The 14,288-nt window shown below is 38.0% G+C and overlaps 1 protein-coding gene across 7 annotated transcripts in view; it reads left to right on the top strand.

The window, feature by feature from the left end:
• Window positions 1-14,288, top strand: part of DENND1A (DENN domain containing 1A) — a 179,572-nt gene that overhangs the window by 132,703 nt on the left and 32,581 nt on the right. For 6 of the 7 annotated variants that reach the window (XM_021413768.1, XM_021413767.1, XM_021413769.1 and 3 more), the window contains 5 exons: window positions 4,976-5,077; window positions 5,394-5,481; window positions 6,049-6,089; window positions 7,830-7,901; window positions 8,956-9,012. In XM_021413768.1, coding sequence (XP_021269443.1) covers window positions 4,976-5,077; window positions 5,394-5,481; window positions 6,049-6,089; window positions 7,830-7,901; window positions 8,956-9,012 — 360 coding nt within the window. Of the gene's footprint in view, window positions 1-4,975; window positions 5,078-5,393; window positions 5,482-6,048; window positions 6,090-7,829; window positions 7,902-8,955; window positions 9,013-12,400; window positions 14,113-14,288 lie in introns of those variants that run through there. The other variant, XM_021413774.1, reaches the window with a different exon arrangement.

Genomic DNA, 14,288 nt, shown 5'->3' with positions numbered 1-14,288 from the left:
CTACAAAGAAGGCTCCTGAATGGCCGTGATGGGGCCTCAGCCGCTGGGCACAGCTTGCTGCACGTGCCTGTACCTGTGAACCACTGCACAAGTGTAAGGAAAGTTTTGACACAGGACATTTTGAAGGCAATGTTGATGTGATTGTTGTGATTGATGTCAATGATTTGCCTGACTTGCAGCCATTATCCTCTCTTTGATTTGTCCTTCAGTGATATAATTACAGGTGTTGTCAGATCACATGAAGAAAAATGACAGCTGTCAGAGAGGAATTCCAGCTCACCAGCAACTGCAAGAGAATTTAGGGAAATGTACCATTTTGTTTGATACTTTTTATAGATAATTTGATAAGATTTATAATATAAATGCTGTAAATACTGTTGTTGTTTTTTTTAAGTAAGAAAAGAAGTTCTCTCTTGTTGCATCTCTGTGCGTGGCTGTTTTATACCCTACTGAGGAACATGGTAAAAAGTCTGAAATTGGACTGATGGTGGAAACAGACATTTACATGACATGGCAAGTGTTTGAGCAGTACTGTCTGCATTGGTGAATACTTGATTTTGAAATACTCGCCAAGATTACCATGTCTGATAAATTAGGATTTCTAAGAGTAAACTGGTTTCTTTTTTGAACAGTCTTAATTTACTTTTCTTTAGAGGAAGTCTGGTCAGATCTCTGAGCATGTGATTTCTTTGTTCCTGAGCAGCATCTTGAAATGCTAATAAAGCTCTGTACCATTTGCTTAATGCAGAGTGTTTGATCTATGCTTTCCTGATTCCATTATGACTGAGGCAGATGCAAAGAGCTTTCTTGTGCTGAATGTATGTACTAGTTACGGGGAGGTTATTTGTCGTTGCAAATGCAAGCTGAATGAGGCAGTGTCCTCTCAGGTGTCTGTCACCAATTTCAGATTTTCTTTATGGAATCCTGCTGGCTGACTGATCATTCTTCTTCAGCTGTGACGAGCTAATCTTTCCTTGACATGGTAATCACAATTCTTGAAAGGCCTGCAGAGCAGTGGCTTGCCTTTGGTCGCTGTTGTATCTGACCTTGACATATATACCCAGATCAGTGAGATTGTTCTCATATCTTTAGTTTCCTTATAATTCTGGATAATTAAGAATGATTATTCCTAGAGTATCTCCACAGGCTTTGCCTTGTCACTTGCCACATAACCAATTTTAGTAAAGGATGTAGTTACTTGCAACATCTGATTGGTAATGAAACAGTGATGTATGGATCTCTTACACATCGTTGTTCCTGCTGTATGTTTGGGTTTTGGCTGCGTGGTGTGCTGACACCAGACTTACAGCTTGGAGACTGTCAGACTGTCAACTTATTCTGCACCTTTAAATTCCACCCACATTTTTTCATTTCGTGGGTAGTTTACAGAGCAGCTTTAATGGCTTGTGTATTTATTAGAGAGGTTTTGAAAGAGCACCTACGTGGTTTAAAGGCATGCATACAGCAGCACAAAATTCATTACCCTGCACCACATGCTGACCATGATAATGCAGAGGAGATTGCATGCCTCTTCCATGCCATAACTTTAGGGTTTTCTAAACAAAGTCTTCGGTATTCTTATTTGCTTTTTTTTTAACCCTTAGAATTAAATTTTTTGCTCTTGCACAAGAAAAGATTTCAAAGAGCTGCCTTTTTTATGTTCATGTGCCCTCCAACAGGCACATGGTGGCTTGAAGCCCAGTTGTCCCACATGCGTCGGGTGTCTGTTCTGTGGTGGGATTGGAAATAGTTGGACTTTGTGACTTAACCTGGGCACCTGTGTGTCTTTCCAGAATCGCTGGTGTTTGCTCTCATCCCCTCCTCCAAGTCTTTCTCTGTCCTGTGCTAACTTCTCTGTCACACGTATTTTCAGTCCTTTCTATTCACTGTGGAAGTTAGTGCTGTAGCCAGGCAGCTGGCCTGTCTGCAGGAGGGTAGTTCGGGTCTGGTACGTCTCCCTCTGGCAGTAACTGTCGGCACGAGCTCCTGCAGCTTTCTCTGAAAGAAAGTTCTGCTTTTTGAGAAGCGATTGTCCTGAAAGCCTGGAACGTCACTGTCAAGATTTACAGCATAGGTGATGAGAATCAGGCTTTATATTTCAGTTTGCTTTGTGGCTTTGTAAATATGTGAGTTTCATGAAACTGTAGGTCCGACTTAAATCAGTCCTAGCCTCCTTTCATTTTTCACTTGCTGCTTTAAGCAGGTTTTAAACATTGTTTTAGAATGTAACAGAATTCCAATTTTAAAGTAGTGCTGGCAGCAGATCAGAAGTGGGCTGAAACTTTTCAGCTTTTTAGGGGTCATGAGCAAGCAGTGCTGCTCTGATGAACTTCATTATGCCATACGAATATGAAATATTCATAGAAAGGTAGGTGTGCAGAGGCACCTGTTTTTTTCAGTGCATCTAGGAGTCTGAAATTCTCATCTTATATTTGGAAGTTTCTTTTCTTGCTTTAAGATCGTAGACTATGTTTCTTTGAAATGTGTGAACTTCTCTATTCTAGAACAATAATAATTATGTTACCTAAACTTGATGTATATGTGTATTTGTCTAACTTTGCAGATCAAATCGGTTTCCTCACTGGGTCGCTTTGACTGCACATTTAGAGTATTTGCAGTGCCATAGCTTGGCTTTGATCCTGTGCTTTTAGTTGGACAGGAGAAAAATGGAAATTCAAGGTGTTGATAAGTCAATGCCTACATTCTAATTGTTGGAAATAGCAAGTTTAGTAGTTGATGGGTTTATAAGTTGTCATTGTAATTGTTTTACCTGTGAATGAGACCACTGATTTCATCAAATATCTGCGATTCTTAGAATATCCCTTCTTGTACAATGCCATCTGTCAGTAAAAGCAGAGCTGATAAGCTTCATAATTTCCGGCTAACTAAATCTGTCAAGGAAATGGTCTTATTGTCCACCTTGCCTTTTTGTAATGAAGCTGTGGATGGAGGTTAGCAACAGTGTGTTCACCCTTCTGGAGGTCGTGGAGAGTGGGAGGTACTAATGCGTTCTGAGCTGAAAAGCTCACGCTTGACCTTGATGATTAAAGTTTTTCCCATCATCCAGCAGCAGTTGAGCCTGAATTGGCTCTTAAGAAGCCAAAAGGTGTAATCAACCTAATGAACAAACTCAGTCATTAGTACTTTGGGGAAGGAAGTGTCGTAGCACTGCACTGCTCTCCCCAGCTGCCGTGCGCGTGCTGCGAGGAGCAGCGCTTGGCTCAGCTGGGCAGGAGGAGCTGCCAGCTCTGGGCACAGCATTGCTGCGGGAGCTTCTGTCCACAGCGCTCACATCCCTGTGCCATGGGACGCATGTTACGTTGTCAGAGGTTATAAAAAAAAACAAACAAAAGCAGCTTGTATTCTTTAAAGTAGTTAGAAAGTGAGAATTAAATGCAAGCTAAACCTTCCTGTGGTAAACTACTACTCAGATCTGATCGTGGACTAAATCTATGCTTTTCTTCGTGGTGTTGCTCCTGCTATTGTCGCACTCCAGATTTTGTCTATATTAGCCACAAATAGATTTTGTGCAGCCTTTATTGTGCTCCAATAGCTGAATTTGGGAAAGCCTTTTTCACAATGATCGAGTAAATACCTGCAACTGTCAATCAAAGAGAGGTTGGTATTTTTAAAATTAGTTTAACTGTTCTGAAACTGTAGTTGTCACGTAAGAAACCTGCTTTCTTTTCCAAAATCTTCAAAATACTTTGGCTCCAGTAAAAGGGGAGCTGTCTTAGGAGTGCCTCCTATCTAGGAAAGACCCAGCTGTGCTCATAGGTTTGTTCAGGCACTCCCTTGGGATGGGTCCTTTCCTCAGGTTAAGAACATCCTGTGACCTCTGCCATTTGTTGGCTGCGGGGCTCGGGTTGAGGTATGTGATGTAGGCTCGTGGAGATTCAGGTGCTCCAGTTCCTTGGGATCAGGAACAATTTTCTTACTACATTCTGATTATTTTAAGCCAAATAGATCCTTCACTTTCCTCGTGAACTGTATTAAAAACTGACAGAACTGCTCTCACCATTTGGTGACGGTGGCAGGGTCACTTCAGTGGCCACGTGAGTGGGAAAACCCCGCACTCTCCAGCAGGGCTGTGGTGGGGTTGTGAGCAGGCCCTGCAGTCACCTTGCTGTCCTGACTTTACACAGCCAATGGTAAACCAGATTTCTAATGCAGAAGGCTTTCAGAAATGCAGTGATAACGCATATTTAAAGGCGTGCTTTCAGGTTTTTTGCTATCTAATGTGGATTCTAAACTCTCAACAGATTAAAAAAAAAAAAACCAAGCACATTTTAATATGGTTATGAAAAAGCCTCTGTATTAATTATACATCGGTATAATTTTATCATGCTTTGCTACTTTCTTGGTTTTAAATCAGTAAATATATTTGCTTGCTACACTGAGTATTTGTCGATTTAAGCGTGGAGGTAATTTGCACCCTTATGGCAGATGCACAGCAGACTTCAGCATTAACATAACTCATTAAAATAAGATAAAAGTAGAGCTGCAAAACAATCTCTGTCTTTTGCCAACAAGGTTGTGAAAAAGGGAAATTTCACTCAGTTCAGTATATGAAAGTCTGATCTTTCTGAACTGTGGAAAGAACTGAGTAGACATTACTGACTTGTTTGTGCAGGTTAACTGAGAAGATGATGAGCACAGTACACAAAATGTAGATGACCGTGTGTCGTATTTTGAGAACATTAAGTAAAATCACCCATTTTAGATGATGAAAGGTTCTTCGCCAGTTTTACTAGTATGTGCAGAACGCAAATGTATTTTATTTTGATGACGCATAATTTGCCACAGTTTCCAACCTGTTTCTCAGTAACCAGATTAAATAAGCTGCAGTTTACTGAACTTAATGTAAGTTTTATTTATCAATTTATTTTGGAAAGGAGGTAGATAAAATGGAGACAGTGTATTTAAATGGATTCAGTCCAAGCTTCTTCATTGTTTAATCCTCTGAACTCTACAGGGCGAACCCATCACTTTTTGTGAAGAAACATTTGTGTCCCATCGTTCTGCTGTCATGAGGCAGTTCCTTCAGAATGCCATTCAGCTCCAGCTCTTTAAGCAGGTACTGGCTTCATTGCTCCAATTGCTCTAATGCAGTGCAGCTGTTTTTTATTGCTTTCTTTATTGTACAGACAGCATATTGTTGAATATGATGTTACTGCCTCAAGAAGGCTGAGAACATAGATGTACAGACGTTATTTTTTTAATGAAGTAGTATACCATTTTGTTTTGGTAAACATTTTGCCTTTTTTTTTTTTTTTTTTTTGTATTTTCATTCCCTTCCTGAGTCCCTTCCTGATGAGAACATTGTGCTTACTGCTACAAATGTAGAATAAAATCTTTCAGGAAAACACTTTCTTTTCATGCTGATCTTGTAGTTCATTGATGGACGCCTGGATCTTCTTAACTCCGGAGAAGGCTTCAATGATGCTTTTGAAGAAGAGATAAATATGGGAGAATATGCAGGTAAGCAAGATGGTCCTTTAAAGTAATTTCAGAGATTGTCCTTGACTTGTTTGTGCGCTGTCATGACATAGCGGTCCATTGTTTGCACTCACCTAACTAACAATGATCGCTTTGTGGATTAAAGTATCTTAAATTTTAAATTTTCCCTTCTGCTTAAGGAACTTTGAGTAACTTATGATAGTCTGAATAAAATCTGGCCTTACAAAACCTCAGCTTTACCACTTGGCTGAAGTACAACTGAAACAGTTCTTGCAGTGCAAGATACTGAAAAAACACTGGTTTTACCTAGAATCACCTAAGGTTTCTTTTGGCAATCTTAAAAAAAATCTCAGCATTCTCAAATGCCTGAAAGAAAGTCCTGATGAAATGGAGATTCCTCTTAGCGTGTAAAAGAAAAAATGTAAATACCTGATCACTTTTTGGTTTTGTTGTTTACATTAAAATAAAAGGGTGATTGTCCTCTCCTCTAGTATTCGTGCTGCTAGAACCGCTGAGTACTAACACGTTACATTTCTGGCTTGTTTTCCATGTGGAAGAGTTACAGTTTATTTTTGTGGTTCTGTCTAGGTAGTGACAAACTGTACCACCAGTGGCTCTCTACAGTAAGGGTAAGAACACAAAACTCTTCCAACAGACGTTCTAACTCTCACTGGACCATTGGACAGTTCTGCATGGCTGTTAAACTCTGTTCTCAAGAGCAAGACTAACTTGTTTCCTGCAGGGTTTAGCTGTGATGAATTTGAACTTAGCTGTGAGAAACTAAAACACTCTTCAGCTGAACTAAAAAAGGAAATATGCACTAAAATCAACATAAGAATTCTCATGTTTTTGATCACCACTTTCCTTTCTTACTTGTCTGGGAGACAGGTAGAAATAAGTTATTGTCATTTGAGAAAGTAATGTGTTTTTTCTTTCCTTATGAATAGAAAAGGAAAGAAGAGAGACCATTGCCACAGCAAAATGCTCTGTGTAAAGCTAAATGGTGTGAAGTGCTGAATGGGGACAGCGCTGTTTGGATGGATTTTGTATCGCTTTTGTTTACTGCTCTTCCTATATAAATTAAAATGTAAATAATTTTAGAGAATATCACAGGTAGAGAATTTTTTATTATTTAGAGACTAATAGTGTCATAGGTAGTAATTGACACATGATTTTAGACATCTCTTTTAGTGCCTAAAATATGATATGTTGTATCAGAAGGTAAAATATTTCTGATTTAGGAGTATGAGTTGGTAGGAAAGGTCATTTTTTTTTTTTGTGACAGTCTTGTTTTTTGTACCATTCCATTTGCCTTTTTTTTCTGGTTATGAATGGAATTATGTTCCTTATAAAAAAAGCTGGGCCCAGTATTATCTTGATAATTTTGAATGGACTGTACCTTATGATAGTAATGTAAAAAATCTCATCGTGTAGTTAGATGGGAAAACCTTCCTACATTACTACATACAAATACATAGGATGACGATTCTAAAATGATAGGAATGGTGAACGGCTGACAGTTAATATGAAAATCTGAGTAGTTACATTTGATGTTTGATTTTTTTTGTTGAAGATCAGTTGTTTTTAGGAACATAAGCAGCAATTCTTAAAATTGTTTGCTTATGCATCTGATGTCTGGAAGTATGATTTTGCACAAAAATAGGAAAATACAAAGTTTTGTATGGTTTTATTCTTTCAGTTTTGCCCTTTTCTTTGTTTACCAAATGAGGTACTATACAGCAGTAGTCAATGGTGCATGGAGGATGTGTAAAAAACCAGCAGATTATTCTGTCTGACATAATGCATCCTTATGACTTGCTATATTTACCACATGCAAATCAGCTTCTCTAGGATTGTTTAGTAGTGACATTTCTTTCTCCTTCAATGTATCCCTTTATCCATTTAGATCTTAGAAAAGGAGAATTAAAAAATATATTATTTTTTCCAATTGAATGTTCAGGCTTTCCTGAAACTGAGTTTTCTGCCTCAGATATTGAATATTTGGTAGGATACTTTTTTCTTAAGCATGTTTAGGATTTTAATGCAATGTACGGGACACCTGGAGGGTGAGTGGAACAGCCGTGTAATGCTGTTTTATGAATTGACCTGTTGTTGCTAGGATAAACTGACGTTTTTTGATTTGAAAACTGCTCTATTTAACAGAGTCAGTGCTCCTCTGGTAAAACAGAAAGAAGGATTGAATCTGTTTTTTATTTTGTTCTTTTTCTTTTAATTTAAGATTGTAATACTGAGCTCTGCTAATAAGCGTAGGTGATGCTTTGTTAAAGTTGAGAATGCTGTTAAGAATGGACTGCTGTTTGCTTTAAGGAGCTTTGATAAAATTTATTCCATTGTTACTGTAATTGTAGAAAGGAAGTGGAGCCATTTTAAACACAGTAAAGACCAAGGCTAACCCTGCCATGAAGACTGTCTATAAGTTTGTAAGTACCAAGTGTTGGCTTACTACTGAGATAAGAGTCTAATTATAATCCCGTTTTAACCTTTCAAATGAAACTCAAGGCTTGAATTCATTTTCTTGGACTCACAAAATTATTTAAAATATGTATTCATTTCAATTTCAACTTTAAATAGAAAAGTCATTTTGAAATTTAAACGTGATTGAAATGCAGAGGAGAATGAGAACCTGTGATTTCTTTTGTAAGTATAGATGATACATTCTATTTATTGAATACAACTATTTCTGGGAAATAGTGCCTATATGCTCTGCTAAGCAGCTCTACCATCTCATCATTACTCAGCTGGAAATCATTGTTACCTCAGGTTTCTCCGCTTGCAGTTTCGTCGAAGTAAGGGAATCCTCTCATTTTCCAAATTGTTCCATCTTTTCTAAATGTCAATTAATTTTCCCTAGAGATTTCTTATACGTACTTATTTAGAGTCCAACTTACTGAGTTATTCTTTAAATGAAAATGTTTTTGGTTCTGTTAACAAACAGCTAGTGTGTTACTGTATTGTCATGTGTGGCTGCCAGTTTCACTGTGCAAGGTAAAACAGCACAGAAACAAGCGCGGATTTCTATAAGCTCAGTTTTAGAAAATAATGCTACAAAAAGCATTGAGATAACTATTTTCTTTTTCCTGCTTTTCTCCAACCTGAGAGAAATGAGTAGGATGAAATTGGTTCTACTAAATGGAACAGACATCCAGGAAGAAGTTTGCAGGTATTGATCATTAACCAGTAGCAAAGATAAATAGGTAGGGGGAAGGACAGAGGGTGTAGAATGTGAAGAGATGAAAGATGTCTCTGGCATCAAAACAGAGAAAGCAAAATTTCTGTGAAATTGAATGTATGCTTAATATTTCTTTATTATTGTTTTAGCTTTCTATTTGTTTCAATATGTTTTCAGTACCCTGTTTCAATTTTTTCCTTGCCATTTTTAGTAACTGGAGAAGGTGAATCTTGATGCACTGATATCAGGCATAGTTACTGCTAGAAGTAGAAGGAGATTTTAACTTAAATTAATTTTTCATGCAGGCAAAAGATCATGCAAAAATGGGAATAAAAGAAGTGAAAAACCGCTTGAAGCAAAAGGTACTTGAAGTTCTTATTCAAAATGTATAAGCACCATGTATGAAACACTTAGTCACAAAAAGAGCATTATGTGATCAATAGTAAGCTGTTTGATACAGTGTTGTTAGCACACTTCAAAATGCATTACCAGCTGTCCTGGATTTTTCACACTGTTATAAATATTCACAGACCAAAAAAAAACGAAAACAAAACAAAAAACCCAGCCATCTTCAAACACATTAAGACTCTGACTTAAACTCATAAAAGCCAGAAAATTGGGTTTTCTGTCTGGAGAGGTCCATCTCCTGTCCATTTTGCTGGGGCGTTGTGGAAGGGAACTTTACATGAACTGAGAGATCTTTCCTACGGAAATGGCAGCGCACTTTTCCCAAATGGCAAATTGTTGTCATTTCTCCAGTAATCTCTCAGGAAAAATAACACAGTGTCTCTCATTGGGCAAAGGATTTATACACTTCATGACCATATAGTGTAAAGTTTAGGAAGAAGGAATTGAATTAAGAGTTTATGTTCAATTTAAATCTGAATTTTTGCAGCAAGAAATACTCAAACTGTTTGTTGTTCTCTGAATCTGTTTTTGTTTGTAAACAGTGCAATTCCCAGAACACTGAATTGTGTTTGAGGAAAGTGTTATCCAATTCTCATTGCTCCTTTCAAGCTAGAAGCATGGTCGTTTTGATACATGCCTTATGGATGAATGGTTGATTCTGCCCTGGTGTATTTCGAATACTCTATTTATTCTTTGAAGCAGAGCTACTAGAGTGTTTTGGAAAAACAAAATAGCTAATTCGTTAATATAACTGAAGTTCTAAGTTAGAATTTGTTGCACAGTAGGGTTGTGTGTGTGTGTTTAGTCTGTGCTAGCAGTATTTTTTTCACTAAATTTCTAAACTGTCATCTTAAGACAAGACTTATTGCACATGTTTTCATGTAGCACAAATAGAAATTTGCCTTAACATGTCCACAGAATATTAATACAAAGGGATTCTTCTGTAGCAAGGTTATAAACCCATGAAATAAACTTTGTGTGTAGTGCACAGTCTCTAAATACTCTAGCAGATTGTGAGAGGTTTGGGGAAAGATAAAACTGCTTCAGATGCCTTTAATTCTATTTCATTTCATCACATTTACTACTTTGTATGTGACCACTTATGGTGTAATATGAAAATATTAAATAGAAACATGAAACAGTTTTCTCGTGCATGGAAATATATATAATTCCATGTGTTTCACTTCTGGACATAACCTTCATGAATAATGAAGTGCTTACCCTTCTCATGTGCATTTCTAAAGCAGTCGGTGGTGTGTAAAAGAACCAGATTGTTTTCCCGTATCTTAAATGCTAATATAATTGTATGCTGTTCTGTGACATTTGTATAAAAGGCTGAGAAATGTTCCTTCATTGCTTTATTATTTTTGTCTTCCTAGTCCTTCAAGCAGCAAGAATTCCCTTTTAAAAAAAACACATACAACATTTACAAATAAATGGCCCAATTTTGGTTCACTTTCCTTACTATGTGGCATTTCTATGAAGCAGTTTAACGTGATTGTTCAATGTACATTTTCACAAGAGCTTAAAAGACTTCTATAGGTAGTTGACACGCACTGTTTTACCTCTTCTTTCTCAGTGAATCTGTTCTTTTCTTTCCCATCCTCTTCTCCGTTTTAAGTGTAATATGAGAAGATAATTCTAAAAAGATACCGCTCTGTTTAAGGTGATAAAGCAAAAATTGGTTTGGCCACTTTCATGTATTTTGTAATCTCAATGTCTATGCTGCTCTGTTTCTGAATCTATTAGATGGAAATGGGTGAGGGTGCACGTTGTATTTTTCATGTATTTACTTGCAGTATGCGCAGATGTTTTGTGTTTGAAATTCTGTTGTTGTTAAATGCTAAATTTTTGCCAACTTTGGGGTGACAGTCTTTCATATTCTCCAGATAACCCGAGGTTATTTTTAAACTGAACTTACTGTCCACTGCATTTTAAAATATTATTTCCCATTATTAATACAGAAAATATGAAGGCCACTGGTAAGGAAAAGTCAAATATAAACATCCTTTTTCCAGTTTTCACTGCCAAATACGAGCGGCTTCTGTACAAGACAGAATTTAAAAATGCAATAAAGCTAGAGGTCTGCTTCCTACAACTCTGCATAGCAATGATGACCTCTTAAATATAATCAAGAGCCCATTTTGCCCTTGGTCTGCTCCAGTCTTGGGTTTGAATTGCAAATGGGAAATGCAGGATTGACCTGTTGAGAGGTCACTGTGGTGTGTGTAAGGTCCTTCTTTAATATGATAGTAGAGATTGAATGGGGTTCTATTTCCATCCCTTGTTCATTTGTGGTACAGTATTTCAAAGCAACAGAAATAGTTTTCAGAGGATTCTTATGAGTGATAGCAAATAATTGTTAATAGATACAGCATGGTAGCTTTATTTTATATCTGCTACAGAACTTTTTTCTTCTTTTCCTTTTCTTTCTTTCTTTCTTTTTTTTTTTTCCCTTTTGTAAAGGCTGCTTTTTCTGTTTTACAAATGGAGCGTGGTGGTCAAGTCACTCTGTTATTGGCTCGTTTGAAGCTTAACTACATAGAATTAGGAAGAAGGAGGAATGCGAATGGTACCATCCTCAACTTTCAGAAAGGAGAATGTAACTCACTGAAAGCTTATGGATAAGACAATTTATATAAATGGTAGGGCACTTGGCATTAATGTATTCAACATTATTTTACTTACTAGAGCCCCGTGTGGCTCTAGTTAATGTCTGTTATCAATGGGCTGTTGTCGGTGCTTTATTATCAGTGCAGCTGGAAACATCTCATTTAGAGGTTTATAAAATAACCCAAGGAATCTTGTAGATGTTCTGGCATGTGTTTCTTGTGCTTCTAATAGACATTAGTATTTGTATTCCATTATATAAGATTCGCTAGAAAAAATTAATGCGTTTTTAAGCAGTTGAAAACCTTATTTAGGTTAAACTACATATGCCTAGTTATATCTTGCTTCTGCTCTGAAGTTCCACCTTTAAAATAAATAGGTAGCAAAGACCGTCCCTGGACAGACAGTTGTTAGGGGGAGCACCATTTATATATGGAGTTAACTGCAGAGTGTGATAGTCATTGTTGTCGTTATCCAGTAATTCATCAAATACATTTTTTTTCCTGACGCGAAAGGTCTTTTTTGTTTTAACAATATTCTTAAATTATACTTTCTTTTTATTAAAGACACTGAGGCATTGTTAGGTTTTTGTATTTCTGGAGTTTTTTAAAGTAATGAATGACTTTATTGTCATTGTTGTTTTTTTTTGCCATCTCTTCTGGGAGAGAGGACTTGGGCTTTTTGTTATCTTGAATAATATATGACTTAAGCTACTTCTGGAATGTCTTGCAGGCTCATACAAAATCCCGCATTGGGGACGTATCAGAACTGAGCAGTCAGACTTAGGACATCATCCACACACAATGGTACATGGCTCTACAAAGAACTGCTTGCAGGCCCCAACCACACAGATCTGTTTACACAGCACGGATGAAGTCCCAACACTGATCTCAAAAGAGATATGGGAACATGAGTCAGCATTCTGGCTGAAAATCCTCTCCTTCGAGTGGCATGCAGATGTTATTCTGCTTTTCTTTTAGCAGCATTAGGAAAGATGACTGCATTTTCAAGGCCTTCCTGCACTGCGGTCCGCTTGTAGCTCTTCAGTCATTTGTGAAAGCTGAGGCACAGCTTTTATCAGCGGACATTTTGCAAGCATTGATATTTTACTGAAGTTCGGAATTGGTGTCTCCTGATTTCCTGTTTGTGGTTTGTGTCTCTGTCTTGTCCTCTTGTACTCTACACTGACTGAACTCTGAGTAGCTGTATTCAGTCTGGTACTGGACTGAAGGCCTGTCTCAGATGTCTTTGGAGGACTGTTGTCTACTTTCCAATTTATAAAATTGTCATCCATTTTGACATTTAATTGTTGAAAGCATGTGGAACCCGTACTTGGGATGTGTAAAATCAGGTTTCTGACTCAAATGTGCTGTCGTTTGAGGCAGAAAGCAAACTTTTGAGAAGCAAATTTTGCTTTGATGACTGAAGCTATGTCATTGGTTTGTATGCCCCTTCAGAGTTTTGAAAAAATGAACATGTATCAAACCAGTTAACTCTCATATTTTATTAATTTTTTTTTTAAAGAACTTTGACAGAAATCTGATGCAGTTTCTTTCGAAGCCTGCACACAAACCAATGGAAATACGCTTTAGGAAAATGTTATTTTTTGTATGCAGTTATATCGTCAGAGAAGTACAGCAAGTAGAAGCAGCAAGGATTTGCAGTGATCGTAACACGTTGGGGGACTTTGCTTGATGGCTTGGTCTGTCTATACCTTCTCTTTCCTTTCCCACTGCGCACGTGTCCAATCTTTTGCACCTACTTTACATTTTTCTGGAATGCTTATTCTGGGAGGTGCTTTGCTCTCCATTGATTCCCAGCTGTCTGTTGCCTTGGTTGGAGCCACAGCTGCAGGGAAGCTCGGCAGAGCGCGGCCGCTCGCTGCTCCATGCGTTCCAGGCCGCTTCGGATGTGCTGGACGTGTGAGCGGTGCGCGCGCAAAAGGCCCAGAGCTTGGTGCGCCCTTAATGTGGCTAGGCTGTATTAAAACTTTAATTTTCTTACATTTCAGAATGGTTGTGTTGCTGCCACAGGTTATGTGATTCCAAAACTGACCAGACCCCTAGGTAGTTTGTTGCTGTTTTAGGGCAGAAGTATGAATTTGACAAAAACTTACATTTCTCATCATTGAGTTGTCTTCTGGCTCTTTGTTACTAATTCTGTGTACGTGGCTGTATTTTATGAAGACAAGGTGGCATTGTGCTGCCGGTGGGGGAGAGGGGAGGAAAAAGTTTTTCTCTCTCGTTTGACCTTAAGAAGTTGTTAATTTCCCCATGATCCTTATGCCCATAGTGGTGAACCACTGCTCTACCGGCTGGATCTAAAAAGGTCTCTCAGCTTCTCTGTGGAGCAGACAAAGCCCCTTAGAAAGTCCATCCAGCTTTTTGTTTCATTTGACCTAAACACATTAGGTCAGTCTGTGTCCAAAGGAACCATTTCTAATTGGCCATCAGCTTACATGTCTCATTATTGTACCTTAGCAAGACGGAAGCTTGAGGGGGCATGTCAAAGGTCAGTGAATCAAAGCAATGTCTGTGTCAGCAGCCACCCTTAGGTCAGTCTTGCAGAGCTACAGTGCGTGCAGGTTTCTCTCTATATTTACCAAGCATTATTTCCTTGA

Source organism: Numida meleagris, chromosome 16, assembly GCF_002078875.1.
Source record: "Numida meleagris isolate 19003 breed g44 Domestic line chromosome 16, NumMel1.0, whole genome shotgun sequence".
NCBI lineage: Eukaryota > Metazoa > Chordata > Aves > Galliformes > Numididae > Numida > Numida meleagris.
This window is presented reverse-complemented; position numbering and strand designations above follow the sequence as displayed.